Genomic DNA, 19,329 nt, shown 5'->3' with positions numbered 1-19,329 from the left:
GGGCTATCATAGAACACAGAGGGTTCCCCAGAGACATTCACAAAAGTCATGTCTGCTAAATATGGCTAGTTAGAAAGTGGTAATTTGTAATAAGCAGACAGCCACAACTTGAACTTTAAACCCTAATCCCTCTGAGGCCCAGGCAGGTCTGGACTTCAGCTGTTCTTATGACTTGGGGATCTGGTTTCGGGATTCAAAACAGGAAAAAGCTGCTTCATCTCTGATTTGGAATTGGAAGCAGTCAAAAAGAACAGCACTAACAAAACGGTCCTGAACCATGTACCAGATTCAGCCTTAAATCACACAAGTTTACACAAGTCATACTGAAAGAGCATTACGTCAAAGTGCACGGGGAAACTTTAATGTGCACCAGCAGGGTATATACAGATCAATTAACATGCAACACAGTGCTTTAGAATTCACACCCCATAGTGCGCATTACCCCCCTGGGTGAACAAGCCTTAAATCCCACCTCAAACCCAGCTAGTACTGGATTTAAACACACATCCTTGACACAACTCCAGACATAAGGAATGGTGTGCTGTCCTGGTATTCAGGTAATACAACAATGGGTTTCCTAAAAATGCCCTCATTAGGTTAGATGGCTCTTCCTTGTTGCATGCGTTCAGTGTTTTTGTACATCTGCAGCTGCCCGAGAAGCATATACATCAACAGGTTTCACTATGGACAGCAACGACTTTGAATAAACCATGTTAAACAGTTGTATAGTCAACAGTTATGAATTTATTGAGAAGTAGATACATTAGAAAAAATAGTTCCTTTGATTTACTGAAATATTTATTGAAGAATGATACAATCAGGAGCTTTTCTATGATGATTTTTGAATTGTTGCTTTTTTTTTTTTTAACTACCTCTAGACACACACTATATTTTAGGGCTCTGTTAGGGTGGCTTTTAGAAAAGTAGCTGTTGGAAGAGGCCATGGCTGATGTATAGCAGCTTGTTACAGAAAGGAGGCATTTTGACACAGACCTCTATTGATCTGTGTGGACAGTGTTATCCATGGTATATGAATCTTCAGCAGTAGGTCCCCTGACCCTTTTTTACCCCTCACTACAACTGACTAACTAGTCAGGATTTACTTGGAGAGCCAGATCCCCAGCCAGTGGAAACTGGTACAGATCTATTGACAGCAATGGAGTGGCACAGATTTACGCCTGCTGAGTATCTACCCCACAGCTTTTAGGAGATTTCCTAGCTGGCTCATCCAGCATGTCTCCCAGAGTGCTGGGGAAGTGCACACTTCAGAGAGAATTGAAATACCCCTTTAAAGGGTGCAATGTGTGTTTTCTTCCCCTTCCCCCACACTGGCCCTGTTCTGCTAACTAGGTGGGAGTAGGATAGGTCCAAAACCCAACTCTTTGGGTTGTCTAGTATTGCTGCTTGTATTAGGTGCACCCAGTCTTTACTCAGGGAGATCAAGGATTGAGACTGAGCCTTCGCCTTCCTTGTGAAAGGGAGTGCTCCTTGAGCTGGTGTCCTCCCTTCTCTTGCACCCATGCAGGGCTAGCCACAATCCAGCCTCGAAGCCATTATCTGGTCAGATAACAATTACATGAGAGAGAATGTGGGACAGTATCTGGATTTCCCTTCTCTCCTCGTCCTCTTTCCCCTGCTGATTTCTTTTCTGCCTCATGCTCACATCCCTGACTCTGTTCCCCTCACACATCCCCCAGCTGCCTATGACCTCCCCCTTCCCACCTGTACTCCCCATCTCCCTGCCCAGGGCTCCTGCCCCACTTTCAGCAGGTAACTCCTTCTCCCTCCAACTGCCAAGGAACCTTCCACCCTGCCCCTTGCTAACTGGAGGGAAGCAAAGATTGTTCCTCCAGGTCTACCCATTCAATTGTCCTGTCTGAAACAAGCTGCTTACCTCCAACCCACAGCCTCTAGAAATGGCCTGCATGCTGCCAAAGGCCAAGACACCCATGGCATGGCTCAGGCTTGTTTCCTGAAAGCCCCAACAGGCTCCCTGCATGTCCTAGAGTTTGTTGTGTGCTTGTATCTCATTCAAAAACAATAATCAAAAGAGAGAAAACATTATAGATTTTCCCTTGCTCGCTCTGGGAGGGGAACTTGATTGCTGTTCTCTGGGGATTTAGGCAAACTAGGTTTTAAGTTTCCATGTTTGCACTCCTGAATTTCACTTTGAGTGTCAAGTTCAAACCTACAAACACAAAGTCAAATTCAGCTAAAATTGCTGAGTTTAGGCTGGTTTGAGACCAAAGCCATGAAAGGCCACTTCAGTGGTTCTTGGCTTTCATTCCAAAGCCTTCAATAAAGCCAGGATCTCTCTCTGCTGCCCTGGGTTGCAAACTGCTCTACACCTTTCAGGCTGGTTGACTAGAATTTCAAATTTCATCATGAAAGTTTTTGACTTCTCTGAATACAGTGAGCCTGATTCATCCCTTTACACCAGGGCTCAGCCTGACTCACTCCAATGTATGCATGGAGACCTTGTCACTCTATCGAGTTGTTGCATCTGGACACACCTTTGTCTAAATAAAAGACTGTCTGGAGTTGGAGGGTGGGAGAGAAAAGAGGCCTCAGTTCCAGCGAAAGAGGGACTTTTTGAGAACACTGCTCATTTGGAAAGGTGATTAAGCGGGGCTGGCCCCAGAGGCAAAATTGACAGATATAGCTGACATTGTTCCCAACACATACAGTTTTCATAAGGGAATTTGGTTTGCATGATAGTGTGACACTAACAGACCCCAGTGGTCAGCACTGAACTTGGGACCTCTGCAATGAAATGCATGAACCTATATTGCATGAGCTAAAAGCCACATGCCTCTTAGCCAAGGCTGTAGCAGACTCATTAATCTCTAGGTGGTCTAGTTGCAACTAGAGGGGGACAGAGCACCACACTCAGCAGGCATGGGTTATATTAGTACATAAAGTAAGATAAACACACCTGCGAGTTATGGTGGAGTCAGTGACTTGATCCTCTGTAGAGAGAGGACTTTCATCTTTCAGTGGACATAACAATACGACACTCAAATCTCTCCCAACTATAAAATGGCATCATTTTTATTTTGCAAGTCTTAGTGACTCAGAGTTTTCCATGAACAAGAATGTTTCTATAATTTGATCTAAAGCACCCAGCTCGCCTGGGTGAGAGGGAAGAGCCAATATCAGGCACTTGCCTGTCCCTACTTGTTCCCTTTATGATTTTGTTTGTTGTTGCTCAGTACAAATGAAACAATTGTTCTGTTTAAGGACTAGCCCTTCCTTCCGCATGGTGCCCAGCCCCATTGCTCTTCTAGAATGTTCCGAGGTTCTACAGCTGTCAGTAGTGATAGCTGCCATCTCCCAGGCATTGGCAATGCAGAGTGTCCTACTGGAATTGCATTATTATTTTAATAAAACACAAGTCCCTCCAGTAAGCTGATCAATGACAACTACAAAAGCATGTGACTAGAATAAGGCTACTGGTTTGGGATGGGTCTGTTAGGTCACCACTCTCCTGAGATTCCTCTGGACGTTTACCATGCAAATGGACAACATTCCAACAAGACAGACAGCAAAGAGCAAAGGGCCAGAGCCCAGAGGAAGCAGCAGCCAAACTCAGAGTTTGTTTTGGAAACAAGAACTGGAGGAGCAAAGTACCTGAACCTTCTCGAAAAGCAAGCTGCCTGTTTGGAAGACTGCAAAGCAGATGCTGCAGTATGTTTGTGCTCATCTCTCCTGGAGCAAAGAAAGTGAGATACATTCATTGAATCAAAAAGAGACTGAGATTAAGGCAGTTTCAAGGGTGTTTTCCACAATCCCATGCTAACTCATTACTAACTCCTTCAAAAAGATTACAAAATACAGAAGGATACTATTAATTATGCAGTTGGAGACTGGAACCCCAGGGACTGCAATATAAAAGGTGTTCAAGGTCTGGTTGAAACTGAAACACCACCAGGACAATAAAACTTCATTTTAACCACCTGTGGTGATATTTAAGTATTTCAATCAACAGGGTGTATAAAATCACCCAAATATTTAGAGTCCCCTACAAACTTCAGGTATCAGTGGATTGGTTAAATTACGATGTCCACTATGTGCTTTAGTGTAGTAAAATCTGATCTTCAGGGAGATAGTTTCTAAAGTGAGTTAAACTTTCTCAAGTGTCAAGCCTCAGTCCTGAAGCTGCCTACAGGCAGGCAGAGTCCTGTTGATTTTAGTGGAGCATCATCTGGGTGATAGGATCTGCTTGGGAAGATTCAGTTGTGGGATTGGGACCTAATGATGTGCTTGTAAACTTGATGTTAGGTAACTGCATGACAAAATACCTATTTTGCACAAGGAAATGTGGGATTTGAACAAGCAATGAGGGATGGGCAGAAGTTTAGAGGCCTTTTTCAGAAACCTTGGTCCTTAATGTTACTGGAATGTCACATCTGTCTTGCTTTCAACTGTATTAAATTAAAGTTTCCGGGCCTAATGTAAAGCCAACTGCGGTCTATGGAAGACTTTCTATTGCTATCAGTTGGCTTTGGATGGGGCCCTGTGTCATACTACCCTCCATTAGAGCCATTAATGGTTCTTGAGTAACTGTGTATCAGACAGAAAATAGGTCTAGACAATTTAAGACATTTCTCAGTGCTCTATGGAAAGTTTCACACCAAATGTAAAACCAGGGTAGCTTGGTTCTCTGCTGTATTTGTGTTAAATAGCTGCAACCCCTCCCGCCCAAGGCAGTTTATGAACTATAGAGGAGCACAATAAAGCATCTGCAATGGGCAGGTCAATTTGTTATGCGCATCAACAGTATCATTAGTTAGCAGACATCTCAGCAGCGTTAATGGGCCACATGGAAAGAAAACCTGACCAAGTGATTGTGAAATCTTTCTCCCTGTTTCAGCCCAGAGCTGAGTTGCAGACCCCTGAAAACACGGGTGAGTAGTAAAAACACACACGGAGCCCGATCCAGCCCTGAGGCCCATGCAGTTGGATACTTTCGCCTGTGCAGAGTCCCAAGGAAGCTACTGCGGGAGTTCAGCTTAGGACTGGTGCCGTGCCCTTTACTAAAGCAGCACTGTGCTCACAGAGAGACAAAGCCACAGCAGGGCTCTGAGTGAGGCAGACAGACTAATAATGCAGCACCTGCTGCTCACAGCTGTGCCTCCCAGTTCTTCAGGGAGGATGCAGCATGCAGCGCAGCCAAGAGACTTCACCATTCTGTGGGTGATCAAATAGGCTTTTGGGGTTTTTGTTTTTAACCATAATCCAATCCTGGGCTGTTGCTTCTCTGCACCAGCATTAGAAAGGGGGAAAGGGTGTAAGCTGATTGGGGTTTCTGGGATTGTAAATATTGGAACAGATGCAGAAGCTCTCTGATGCTGGCCTGATCATGTTTATGAATCAAGTGTCTGTGTGTGCGGGGGTTGAGGCTAAGCTGAAGTGAATGGCTCAGGAAGAGGGAGGGAAGGGAAGAAATTGATCTCCAGGTTATCTACTCCACTCTCTCACCCTCCACCTCCAAAACAGAAAACCCCACTCAGCTTGGTCAATTTCCAGCCGGGTGGTATGAAATGGATCTTTTAACTCATCTTCTGAAGACTTCCAAACACATTTAAAATCCCTCTGGTTTAAAAAGGTGTCTTAAACCTCCCCCCACCCCCTGTAGCATTTCACAAGACAGGAAACTCCCCTCCAACTGTGCACACAGATATAGGCTGAAAATCTGACAACAAAAAACAAAAAAAAAACAAAAAAACACACGGTCCTTCCCCTATCACTCGAACCTCCCCACTACGAAGCAGTTTCATTTATGGAGGTAGGCATCCAACCAGAGATCTCCAGATTTCTTTAGGGACCTATGGAAAGAGAAGAGAGGCATTAGTGAAGAAGGATTCACAGGCCTACCTGAACAGACATTCTGCAAGGAGCTGCCTGCTTCTGAATACAACCATCATTCCTAAGGAAGTCAATAGTCCTTCCCGAACGTTGGGTCTATAAAGCCTATCTCGCTCCATACACAACTTGACTAAAACACAATGGGCACAATCCTCAGGTAGCGTCCATCAGATTAACTCCACAGACTTCACGGGCATTACACTGATTTACACCCACTGAGGAGCTGACTCAAAAGAAAACAAATTGTAACTCCACACACTGGAACTATCCCTGCCTAACCCTGCAGAACAAGCTGCACAAACGCAAGAATTCCCCTCTTCTTCCTCTGCATCACCCCTCATACACAATTCCCTTCCACAGCCGCTCTCTGAAGACAATCAGACATGGATAATGTAACAGATTTGGGCTATTATGGATCAAATATTCCTCTCAATGAGACGAGGTGGCTGGAGATGCCATGTATGGCCTGGAAGTGATGCTGTGTGAATGTGAGGGAATTCCACAGAGAGGATTGTTGGTTCTTACTCTCCCAAACAAGGGCCACATGCACTTCCTCACTGTACACAGGAGGTTGCTGCTGCCGCATTTGGCTGGGCTGACACTATGGGCTAGATTGTGATACTCTTACTGACACTGAACTGCAGCCCCTTACTCCACAGGTGGGCGCACTGACTTCAGTGGGGAGTGAAGCTACCTGAATCTGTCTCTCTCTGAGCGTGCAGAGGTTTCCACAGAGTGTTATGTACCCTGCCCTCTGTAGTAGGAGGACTTCATACTGTGAAAGTAAAATGAATTATATTGTAAAAATAAGAATGGATTGAAAAAATGTGTATGTACCTTTAAGCAGAAATAAGAAATGTTAAAATACAGGCGCCAGGAAAAGAAACATTAGGCATAAACAAGAGTGTTAATGGCAAAACATTAACAGAATATCAGTAATAGTTAGTAAGGAAATAAGATATGCATGCCTAGCCCAGGTAAACTTATCAGATTCTTCATCGTTATCTTGTTAAGTGCTCGCCCTTTTATTTGTATAAATAAGATAGTTTATGTCTTGCATGGTGCTCACATTATCTGGGTGTTATTCGCAGGGCGCTGTGCTAATAAAACAGAGTGGTCTGACAAACTGTGAGTCTAACTTTGACAATACAAAGTGCCAGAAAGTAGCTCAATATGTCCTACAGCAAGAACTCCTTCTAGTTACAATTCAGACAACACCCATGTTTCATGGTTTCAGAGAATTTGTATGTTATAGCCATGTGGCCACTGACCTGAGAAACATGTGGCAGAATCCCCCTGTGCATCAGAGCAGTACTTGATACATCTGAGGGTAAGGGGGGTGGGGAGGGGGGAAGAGCAAAGGTGGTTTGCTGCCACTTTTCCATTCTTTTAAAGATTGCACTAACGTGTGCCAGCTTAGATTGGTTCTTTAGAGGCTGTTACGGCAGCATGCTGTTTCCACATCCCCTCCCGCCCCAAACAGGCTCCCGTTGGAGTAGGTGGTACAGAACCAGTGATGCTAACTCTTTGCCAGCTGAGGATTCTGAAATGGTGGAGAAATCCTCAACTGCTTCTTTAGCACATAAATCATGAGCGTATGTGTGCTTTGAAGTGCCCTCTCTGCTGCTGGAGGGGCACAAACAGGACTCAGTGTGGCTCAAGATCTGGGCCTTTTGTCTTAATGTCCACCTATTTCCCCCATCCTGAGGATGTGCCACTTCTTCGGGAATATCAGCTGAGCAATAAGAAGGTGCTGTCTGCAATAGTCAGGTGAAAAATGGCTACTTTAGACCTGTAGCTACTTGACTTAAAGGGCCAGCCACCTGAATAGCGTGGTACAAAAGATGCTAAAAAGGAGTCAACATCTCTTGGGGGAATTCAGTGGTGACTTGGTAATCACCGAGCAAGACACTTCTGATTTCTCCTTGTTTGAGGGCCAGGATAGAAGGAGTCTGTGGGTTAGAGAGCTGGAACCTGCTGTTTTTGAGATAGCTTTGTCCTTTTCTTCTCTCTGACATTACGTCAACTGGGAATCTGGCTCAGAAATGGTTGTTACTCCACTGAAGTCATTCATGTCATTTCCACAGTAAAAATCCAGATGCTTTTTAGTTTGGTGCAAAAATGTTATAACTCCTACACCAAACAAACATTTTACAGCTCTGATGCCACTGCTCTAGGCACAGGTACCTATGAAACAGAGCTTTATATATTAAAATAGACAAGAGATTACTGGAAGGCTGGCATTGGCACTGTAGGCTTCATACACCCATGAGTAGTATTAAAGGCCTCTTACCCAACAATGTCTTTGAATGCCTTGCCAAGAGATTTCTCTTCATAGTGGACGCCATACTTGGTGCACAATGACTTCACCAGTGGGGCAATCTTGCAGTAATTGTTTCGTGGCATCATGGGAAACAGGCTTGAATAAAGAAGTAGAGAGAGCCTGAGAAAAACCTAACAGACCTCTGGGAACAGACACTTCTTTCAGCCTCCTATTAGGGTTATTTACTCTCTCCTTCTCTCCAAGCAAAACAGGCAGACAGAACAGTGCGTGAGGGAGAAATCCAAGCTTTGAAGTACTCCCTTTAAAGAAATGCTCTTGAAAATTGAATGTATTGATTCCCATTCCTGCTGTCATGCCCCAAAACAAAAAAGTACTTAGAAAGAATGAAAGATCAGGCTAGAAAACAGGTAGTGCTAGAAAAATAAGGAGTGAGGAAACCTCACTTAATCTACTGAGATTGCTGTCATAGAATATTAGGGTTGGAAGAGATCTCAGGAGGTCATCTAGTCCAACCCCCTGCTCAAAGCAGGACTAATCCCCAACTAAATCATCCCAGCCAGGGCTTTGTCAAGCCGGACCTTAAAAACCTCTACGTATGGAGATTCCACCATCTCCCTAGGGAACCCATTCCAGTGCTTCACCACCCTCCTAGTAAAATCGTGTTTCCTAATAGTCAACCTAGACCTCCCGCACTGCAACTTAAGTTGCAATCCCTTTGGAAAACAACTAATTGTCTATTGACAAGCTAAATTGTCTGGAAGTTCTTAGACTAGACAAACAGATAAAGAACCTGTGGTCTCATTATCTTCTGCTGCTCTGTTGGGTTCTCTTTCATTCCCTAAGTCAACGTCCGGGTCCTTCAGTCTTACTCCATATGATCTCTCCTCTAATTTTTGTATTGTCATGGACAGCATTTTGCATAATTGATCTTATCTTTTGACATCTTTCCTGAACTAGGGTACCTAGAACTGCAAATAGTCCCATGCAGTTGCACTAAAACTACATAAATCAGATGCTGGGAAGAGGCAGAGGGAATTACTGAAGTAAGTAGAAACACTCCAAACCAAATGAACCCAAGGACCTGATTTAATGGCCATTTTAATCAATGAGTCCTGAATCAGACTCTAAATTAAGATTGTGAGGGTGAAAGGGGAATTTGCTGGTGGCAACAGGTGAACGATATTTGTGTTTAGTGGTGAAATGAGAGGATGACTGCAGTTGTTTCTTCTGATTTCATGCGTGATGTTCCTGAGGTCCCTTTTCCTTCCCTGCTTACTGTAACCCAATAATGCTTGCACCCCTCCCCCAAGCCCTGCCTTGGCTGGCCAGGGTGGTGACTTGGTTGTGTCCATAAGATTTCTTACCATCCCCTTGGGCCCATACTCACTGGTGCTCAATTTGGAAGTTCAGGTGCCCGGTGAACCAGTCATTGAAAAAGGACTGCTCAATATTACAGGTAGCTGCCAACTGCAAAGACAAGATGCCAAAGTGAATTTTAATGAAGCCTGGGCTTAGAACCAATTGGTGCAGGCTCTTCTTCTTGCATGCTGCAGAAGTCAGAGGAGGTACTTCAAACCAAGCAGGCGTGTGCATCTTACCGCACTACCAAGCTGTTGGATGAAATATTCTCTCATGCCGCTTCTCCTACACTGGCTGTATTCCCTATACTCCTCTAGACCAATCCCATCTGGCTGCTGCTGACCTACTGTATATTCCTCTGATGCACCCTCAGGCTTTTGACCAGGAAGACCACGTTGGTAACTGGCAAGGAGGCTAATGGTGCCAGGCCAGTTAAACTACTAGGGTGTTCATAGTCTCAGCCTATCTTGGAAATGGCTCCTAGCTCCAAGGTGTGCAGCACATCATATTACAGGTTGTCCTGTAATCCTTCATGATAACAGGGTTGATGTCAGGGTATTTCCACTCATTTATATCCCTCTCCGTTCTTCATAATAGTACCTCCCTATCTCCAATAGCAAGTTGCTCCTGAGAAGTCCATCCCTTCTGAGCCAGAGGCAGATTGACAGAGAAGGCTGGGGGCACCAAAAGAAGAGTGACCAGCTCCCCCACTCCTTAGGGAATAACCACATCCTCTTTCGTGGCTCCACTAGCCTAGGAAGGAGAGAAGGCTGGAAGGCATCAAACCCAAGTCTCTGTCACAAGCGAGGCTTGATCAGGGATTCTCTCAAGTTTCAGAAAGTGAACTGCATGTGTGAGGCAGCATAGGGGTTACCATACTGCCTCACGTTCATCTAGTTGGTATCCTGCCTTCAACACAGTCTATACCCAGTGCGTCAGATCCAGGCAAAACAGGAGGCCATTGTACATCCAGCCAGCTGTGTAATACTATGACTTCGTGTAAGGTGGGGGATGGAAGGGAGGGAACAGGAAGATTAGTTTCCCAGCTGCACACCGGTCATCAGCTGAACCCTGAAGCATGAGGTTTCAACAGGCTGGGACGTTGCTTAGCTGGCATAGCTACCATTGGGATTCGGGACCATACAATTACATAGTCTTTCTTAAAATTCTCTTACATTCTTTTCCTTGCTAAGCTGGTGCAGTGAATTCTGCATGGTGACTGCATGAGCAACAGGTGTTTCCAAAGAACTCAGCTTGAAACCACATCAGTGTCAGATTTGCTCTTTCTCCAAATCCAACAAAACAGGTAAGCATGTGCTTCACTTCACACACATGAGTAGCGGACTACAGTGGGACTATTTACATGCTTAAAGTTAAGCAAATACTTAAGCGTTTACTGGATCTGGACCTGAGAGAGATGGTGACTGCCAGACTTTGAAAGCTATCCCTTGACGGCCTCAGTAGATAGTAGATACTATAACTTGATGCAGGAGAATCCATCTCCTACTCAACTCAGCTACACCCGCTTTCTACTGATGTTATTGGAACTATTTCTGATTTACACCAGTATAATGGAGAGGAGACAGGCCAAGTGAGAGCTGAATTAGTCTTAGAACACTGCAGGTAAGAGGCATGGTATCTCCTCCTCTGGTTGTATATGTTTGGTGAGTTTGTGGAAGGCATTTTGAGACATTGCAGCTGCTACAACTACTTTTTACATGATGTGTTCAGAATTCACTATTCCTGAACAGTAAAAGTTAGACATTGGGCCAGATCCTCAGTTGGTCTTGTATATCTCCACTGAAGTCAAAGAAGTGAAACTGATTTACACCTGAGGATCTGGCCCATTAACTTCCATGGAGTTACTTCTGATTAACACACCTAGGTGCCAACACACTTATGAAGGAGGGTTATTGTGAAGCCCCTTGAACCTTGCACTTCTCCAGACCTGAATGAGGAACGCTTTAATTAGCCTCTCAAAATGTATCAATTTACGGGCCAGATTCAGCACACAGATTTGGATTTTCACCTTCTCATAGTCAGCCTTACTCCCTATAGCAGAGTGTGTGTGCGTGTGTGAGTGTGGGTGAGTGGGAGGGAAGGGTCCTAGACAGATACACCAGACTATTATGTTGTGAAACTGCTAAACTGGGCTCAAACTAAACATTGGGGCCAGGTAGTCAACAATAATCCAGCTGTTCTCTGAAAGGCAAGTGAATTTCTAACCTATTATGGGACATTAATATCCCAGGCATTACCTGAGTGCTGAGCCAGTCTCTGTGCTTCTCACAGTCAATTTCCATTGGAATATGGTTCATCTGTGTGACCCACACAAACCAGTGACTCTCCAGAAACCTTCAAAAGGAAGCATAACCATTCACAGTGCAGATCAGGATATAATCTGTGCAGCTTGCCATCCTCATATAGGGTAGTGCAGGAAAGGCCAACAGTGATAGCAAAGGGAGTGGGGAGAGGAGTGTACAGGCAGCAGCCATGTTGTACACAGAGGGGGCATAGGATACTAGGGAAGTATTTCCCAAGACGAGGGAGCAGGAAGCTTTCTGAATCTGGACAATGGAAGGAATCAGCTCCGCTGTAGGTTTTTCTTTCTCCGTTGGGGGTCCATTTTAGGTCTAGGTGTTAATATGATTATCAGGGTACCTTTCTGTATTAACCTTAGTGCCTATCTCTCTTGATCTCTCATTCTCACTGGGGGATTGCTCTTTCACATTACTTTGCCTTTACAAGCTTTGATTCACCCCTTACTTTGTGGAGTACTTGTAGCACCTTAGAGACTAACACATTTATTTGGACATAAGCTTTCATGGGCTAAAACCCACTTCAACAGATGCATGCAGTGGAAAATATAGTAGGAAGATATATATACACAGAGAAAATGAAAAAATGTTGCCATACTAACTCTGAGGAGACTAATCAATTAAGGTGGGCTATTATCAGCAGGAGAAAAAACTTTTGTAGTGATAATCAGGATGGCCCATTTCAAACAGTTGACAAGAAGGTGTGAGGAACAGTAGGGGAAAAATTAGCAAGGGGAAACAGTTTTTACTCTGTGTAATGACCCATCCACTCCCAGTCTTTATTCAAGCCTAATATAATCGTGTCCAATTTGCAAATTAATTCCAGTTCTGCATTAATTGGTTAGTCTCACTAGAGCTGGTATGGCAACACCCATTTTTTTCATGTTCTCTGTGTATATATATCTTCCTACTGTATTTTCCACTGCATGCATCCGATGAAGTGGGGTTTAGCCCACGAAAGCTTATGCCTAAATAAATTTGTTAGTCTCTAAGTTGCCACAAGTACTCCTCATTCTTTTTGCTGATATGGACTAACACAGCTGCCACTCTGAAACCCTTAGTTTGTGATACACAGGGATGGGCCACCAGTATGGATAAAATAAGAACTGACCAAGAAACACTCACTCAGAATGAACCTTTCTGATCTGTTCAGTTTCCTGGTGGACTCATGTTCTCCTCACAACACCCTCCTCCCCAACCATTGTTAGGTTCTGGCTGACAGTCTTAGCAAAGGGATCAAGAATAGAATAGGCCAGTGGTCACCAACCATAGAATCATAGAATCACAGAAGATTAGGGTTGGAAGATACCTCAGGAGGTCATCTAGTCCAACCCCCTGCTCCATGCAGGACCAACACCAACTAAATCATCCCAGCCAGGGCCTTAAAAACCTCTAAGGACAGAGATTCCACCACCTCCCTAGGTAACTCATTCCAGGGCTTCAGCACTCTCCTAGTGAAATAGTGTTTCCTGATATCCAACCTAGACCTCCCCCACTGCACTCTGAGACTATTGCTCCCTGTTCTGTTATCTGCCATCACTGAGAACAGCTGAGTTCCATCCTCCTTGGAACTCCCATTCAGGGAGTTGAAGGCTGCTATCAAATCCCGCCTCACTCTTCTCTTCTGCAGACTAAACAAGTCCAGTTCCCTCAGCCTCTACTCGTAAGTTATGTGCCCCAGCCCCCTGATCATTTTCGTTGCCCTCCACTGGACTCTCTCCAATTTGTCCACATCCTTTCTGTACTGGGGGGTCCAAAACTGGACATAATACTCCAGATGTGGCCTCACCAGTGCCAAATAGAGAGGAATAATCACTTCCCTCGATCTGTTGGCAATGCTCCTACTAATGCTGCCCAATATGCCATTAGCCTTCTTGGCAACAAGGGCATGCTACTGACTTATATCCAGCTTCTCATCCACTGAAATCCCCAGGTCCTTTTCCGCAGAACTGCTGCTCAGCCAGTCAGTCCCTAGCCTCTAGCGGTGCATGAGATTCTTCCATCTCAAGTCCTAAACCAGTTGATTGCAATCGACTGGTTGATCCTGGAGCCTCTGCCAGTCAATCGTGATCTCCAGTTGCTAAAAGTCCGGTAGCACAGAGGGGCTAAGGCAGGCTCCCTGCCTGCCCTGGCCCTGCACCACTCCCAGAAGTGGCCCCTGGAGGTGTGGGTGAGCAGGGGTTTCCACATGCTGCTCCTCCATGCAAGCACTGCCCTAGGAGCTCCCACTGGCTGGGAACAGGGAACTGATGCCAATCGGAGCTGCAAGGGTGGTGCTTGCAGGAAGGGGCAGTGTGTGGAGCCATGTGTCCCACCTGGGACTGCCGGGGCATGCTGGCTGCTTCCAGGAGCAGTATGGGGTGGGGCAGGCAAGGAGCCTGCCTTAGCCTGGCTGCACTGCCGCCCAGAGCCATCCGAGGTAAGTGCTGCCTGGTGGGAGCCCTCCCCTCGACTCCCTCCTGGACCCAGCACCCCATACCCCCTCTTGCACCCTCAAACCTTCTCCTGCACCCCAACCCCCTGCCCCAGCCCTGAACCCCCTCCCAGAGCCAGCACCCCGTACCCTGTCCTGCACCCCAACACTGTGCCCCGGCCCCATGCCCCCTCCTGCATCCAAAATCCCTCCCAGAGCACCCACCCCGCACCCCCCCCTGCATCCCAACCCCCTGCCAAAGCCCGGTGAAAGTGAGTGAAGGTAGGGGAGAGCGAGCAACAGAGAGAGGTGGGATGGAGTGAGCGGGTTGGGGCTTCAGGGAAGGGGCAGGGTAGATCCTGGGTTGCACTTAAATTCAAAAAGTGATCTTGTGTGTAAAAAGGTTGCAGACCACTGGAATAGACCATGGAAACTGAACTCTCTTTTTATGCCTATTCTCTAGGCCAAGGTTGAGAGGGACTTTGGCAGGACTGTCCTTGTTCTGAACTTCGAACTTCTTCTTTGAAGAAACAGAGGACTTCAGTCTCCAGACTCTTCCAGCCTAGCCAGCACCTTTCACCAACAATAATTTCACACAAAAATTAAAGAAGAGAGTGGTGCACATGAAGAAGGATCTGAGAATTTTTCTAAGGTCTTGATGTTGGCCTAGAGGAATTTTTATACACCATATTTGTTTCAAATGGTGTTTTAATCCAGCAACTTAAGGATAATATGGGCCAAATAGCTTAATCAGCACAATCTGAACTTGCTGTCTTCTTGATGACTAGAAGTGCCTGGGCTCACATCAAAAGTAAATGCTTTTATCTGAGCTTGCAACTACAACTTAAGTAGAAGTGGTAACTCAGTATAAGAATTCTGGCTTCTCTGACCAATGAGAGAGCAGCTAGGGAGAGATTTCATAACTGATTAGAATGCTGGTCTGCTCTATAAAACTCCTTGGGCTCCTTCCTGATTGTCTTAAATTTAAATAAGCAATTTTAAGGAAGCTTGGTGATGCTTCATTAACCACATTACTGGGAGAAAAGCTGGTACTGTTGCATTTGTGATCCAACTGAAACAAAGTAGTACTGGAAATCTAGCTACAGAGTCTGCCACTGTGAGATTTTCAACTGGATTTCACACAAAAGGGGCTGGCTAAACCTTTAAACATATGGATGCTTATCATGACTTAATGAAATCTTTTGAAGTTCATGCTTCTCTAAGGGCCTGATCCAAAGCCCATTGATATCAATGGGAATTTTTCCTAACTAATGATCAGAGCCATTAAAATAACATGGTCAGTAAAATTCCGATCCTACAATTTAAAGATCTGTACACAGTTTTGCAAAAATTCTTTTAAAACGTTATTTTTCTGAAGACCCTAACAATGGAACTAAATTCAGGCCAGCCTTGGGGCATGAGCTAGCAGTCACAGTCACTGCTTCCAGGGTAGAGATGTCAATACAATCCTGTAGTCTGGAACATCAGAGCAGTCAGTCATAGCACTGTTTCTGTACTAGGGTGTAAAACGAAGGCTCTGTGAGTGCCTGGGCCAGGGGCCATCCAGCAAAGCATGCTACATGCAGGGGATCCAAGTGGGGGACAGCATTTGAATTCTCGCTCCCTGAGCGGGCAGGAGCAGGGCATAATGTGGAGGCAGCACATTCAGTCCCTAGAGGAAGGAGCGCCATGCCTCATTCCTGAGTTACTTTCCAGCTCGCTTGGGAGTGGCTCTGGAAGGAACCACATCCAAAATTCCTCAGGTGACTTAGACCCAGTGTGGGAGCTCTACAAGGGTGGGGATGAGTGAGGAAGGAAGGAGGGAATGGAGATTCCCATCTCCACCTGCCGTCACCACCACTAGGGATTTCCTGATGATGAGAGAGACTAAATACCAAAATCAAATCTTTTGGCAGAGATTGAGGCAAGAGAAGCTAGTCAAGGCAGTGTGATGTAGCACAGATTGGAGTAGATGAGGGGAGAGAATCTTGATTAAAGCGGAGAACGGCATGGCATAGATGAGTTAGCTTGACATTGCTCTTCACGTGGGATGGGTGGGACCCATGTCTGGAGGGAGGGGAGAACAGTGTCTCCTACCTGACAAAGGTGAGGAGAAACAGGGATCCCAGAACTCCATAGAAAGGGACGTACATGATGAAATAGCGCATGTAATAACTGAAGGCCCAAGCCAGGTCCTAGGGAAAGAAAGAAGAGATAATTCATTACAGACAACGTACCCTCCCCTCACCCTCACCAACAACCCTCCTTAAGCCAGCTCTCTTTACAGAGTGGACAGAAGCCTCTTCTCTCACTCCCCAGATAAGGTTCTCTCCACCATCCACATGGGACACGGTTTGACACACAGAGCAGAGACAACTTTGCACTCACCGCCCAGAACCTGCGTCTGACCATGGTCATGATGATTTGTATTTGGAAGTACACGGGGATGAGGAGAGGTGGGAAAACTGAAAGGCAAACAAAAGACAGCAGATGAGGGAGACAGGTGTGTAACATGTGGTGAACAGACATGCTGGGGGCCTGAAAGAAGAGTTGAGGCAAGAGCTTGTGAAGGGGAAACCAGATCTCTGCTACTGTCTCTCAGCAAAGAGAGGAGACATTTCCTCCATGTCCTGCTCAGCTTGTGGTATGGAAGATTCTAGACCAACAATGAGCAAGCCCAGGACTTCTGCTGACATGTTCATCTATTGGGGGCTGCCTCCTAGACTTAGTCATTTGTCTCACTTTATTTAGCCTCTTTGGTGGTGGTAAGGATCCATGGATCTCAATGATGATGACATGGAGGAACTGAGGTGCCTGTGTCTATTGCAATTAAGCTGTGAAAGGGATAGCGGGCCCTGGATAGGGAGGGATTAGTTAGGAAGTGAAGAATAGCTCTGCTGAGGCAAAAGGGAGCTGCAAGGTAAAGATGCATCCCCTCTATTTCACCATATAAGGAAGTGAAGGGGGCCGGGGCATACTCACCTAGGAAGAAGTACTCATGCTGGTGGTGGTAAGGTAGGTATTTCAGCTTCTTCTTGCCATACTGGAGGGGGAGATAAATGACAGAAAACTGTCTTAGCTCATTACACCCATGGATATGAGAAAACTCTCCACGGGGGGACAACTCTCAATGACATCTCTTTACATTTGGTTAACTCTCTTTAGTCAGAGTTGAGGATTTATGGCCTAATCCTAATTATCCTACTGAAGGCAATGAGGGTTTTGCCATTGCTTTACATGGAGCAGGAGCAAGCCCTTAGAAAGCTGTCTTAGCCTACAGTACTTTCTTCTCCAAGGCTATGTCTAGAGTAGGAAAATAGGTCTTGTGTTGAGACGTGTTAACTGATTGTTGTCAGGGTTGATCTTGCCCTGCTAATACGTGTTTAATCAGGACTTCCCTATCTACACCAGCTGCAAGCTCCCATTAAAAATCATCTGTCTCGAGTACTTATTTGGCCACTATTACCAAAGTATCTGAGCACTTCTCAATCTTTCATGTACCATGAGGTAGGGAAATGCTGTTATCCTGCTGTTACAGAGGGGGAACTGAGGGCGAGAGACTGAGGCCCAGAGTTTTAAAGGTGTTGCTCCACTCAGGGCTTGTCTACACAATAGTCAGGATTGATGCTGTGGTGATCAATCCATCGGGGGTCAATTTAGCGGATCTAGTGAAGACCCACTAGATCGACTGCTGATAGCTTGGATGTTGACTCCAGTACTCCACCAGATTGAGAAGAGGAAGGGGGGGGTCGACGGGAGAGTGTCTCCCATTGACACAGCCTAGTGTGGACCCCACGGTAAGCAGATCTAAGCTATGTCGATTTGAATTACGCTATTCACATAACTCAAATTGCATAGCTTAGATTGACTTTTCCCTTTAGGCCTCAGTGTTTCAATGCCTAACTGACTTAGGAGCCTACATTTTGTTTTCAAACGTGACATAGGCACTTAGGAGCCTGAGTCTCATTGAAAAGCAAGTTGTCTAAAAATGGATGGGTTCTGGCTTCAAGTTTTCATGAAAGAAATGGACAATTGTGGCCACATTGAAAAGGTACTGTGACATTTTTAGTCAAAAGCCACGTTTCATCAAATTAAATATTTTGAGGAAAAAATATCAACCAGCTCAAATAAACATGCATGAGTGTCATAACCATCCTTCAGGCAAGAGGAGGGCAGACCTAATGGGTAAGGCACTGGAGAGGGACTCAGAAGATCTGAGGCTAATTCTCAGCTCTACACAGCTTTCCTGGGTGACTTGATCCAGTCATTTAATTTCCTCATCTGATTCAGTTCCTCATCTGAAAAACAGGGATGATAATTCTTCCTTTCTCCTCCTCCTCCCCTTTGTCTGTCTTATCTATTTGGGTGGTATATACCTCAGGGTAGGGACAGGGCCTAGCACAGGGGTTCTCAAACTGGGTGTTGGGACCCCCTCGGGGGGTCGCAACGTTATTACATGAGGGGTCGCAAGCTGTCAACCTCCACCCCAAACCATGCTTTGCCTCCAGCATTTATAATAGTGTTAAATATATAAAAAAGTGTTTTTAATTTATAACGGGGTGTCACACTCAGAGAGACTTGCTATGTGAAAGGGGTCACCAGTAAAAAAGTTTGAGAGCCACTGGCCTAGCACAATGGGGGGGCTGATTTCAGTCTCTGCCTCTAGGCCCTGGTATTATATCAATGAGAGGCCAGGGTGCAGTAATTGCAACTAAAGTAGTTTATCGTACATCTATACAGCAAAAAAATCCAGCGGCAGAGAGGCCCAGAGCTCAGTTAACTGACCTGGACTTGAGCAGCTTGTGCTTTGGGGCTAAATATAGCAGTGTAAATCTTTGGACTTCAGCTGATGCCAAGACTCAGGTGTGATGGTGCGCCCTCTAAGGCTTTATTGAAATATGCTTATGAATGTATATATGACATAACTGGAACATGTTTTATGCTACATATGCCATGTAACAAATCTCTGCAAAGGTTATGATCGACTGAATCTATTCCTCCTATTTGTGTGCATGTATCATTTTTCTATTCGAAGTTATGAATGTTGGCTGTATACTTGCTGGATTTGTAAGTAGCCATAATAAAGA

At 45.4% G+C, this 19,329-nt stretch overlaps 1 protein-coding gene across 1 annotated transcript in view; it reads right to left on the bottom strand.

Annotated features, from left to right (window-relative positions):
- Positions 1-734: 734 nt before the first annotated feature.
- LOC116830902 (acyl-CoA 6-desaturase) overlaps positions 735-19,329 on the bottom strand; it is a 42,012-nt gene continuing 23,417 nt past the window's right edge. Inside the window, exons 6-12 of the mRNA XM_032790577.2 lie at positions 17,225-17,285; positions 16,631-16,707; positions 16,340-16,437; positions 11,770-11,866; positions 9,540-9,619; positions 8,162-8,287; positions 735-5,828 (exon numbers count right to left, since the gene is read on the bottom strand). Of these exons, the coding sequence (XP_032646468.1) occupies positions 5,777-5,828; positions 8,162-8,287; positions 9,540-9,619; positions 11,770-11,866; positions 16,340-16,437; positions 16,631-16,707; positions 17,225-17,285 (591 nt within the window). The 3' untranslated portion in view covers positions 735-5,776. The remainder of the gene's footprint in view (positions 5,829-8,161; positions 8,288-9,539; positions 9,620-11,769; positions 11,867-16,339; positions 16,438-16,630; positions 16,708-17,224; positions 17,286-19,329) is intronic.

Source organism: Chelonoidis abingdonii, chromosome 4 (genome assembly GCF_003597395.2).
Source record: "Chelonoidis abingdonii isolate Lonesome George chromosome 4, CheloAbing_2.0, whole genome shotgun sequence".
Taxonomy (NCBI): Eukaryota; Metazoa; Chordata; order Testudines; family Testudinidae; genus Chelonoidis; species Chelonoidis abingdonii.
The sequence above is the reverse complement of the archived record's forward strand: the minus strand, read 5'-3'. Positions and strand labels throughout refer to the sequence as shown.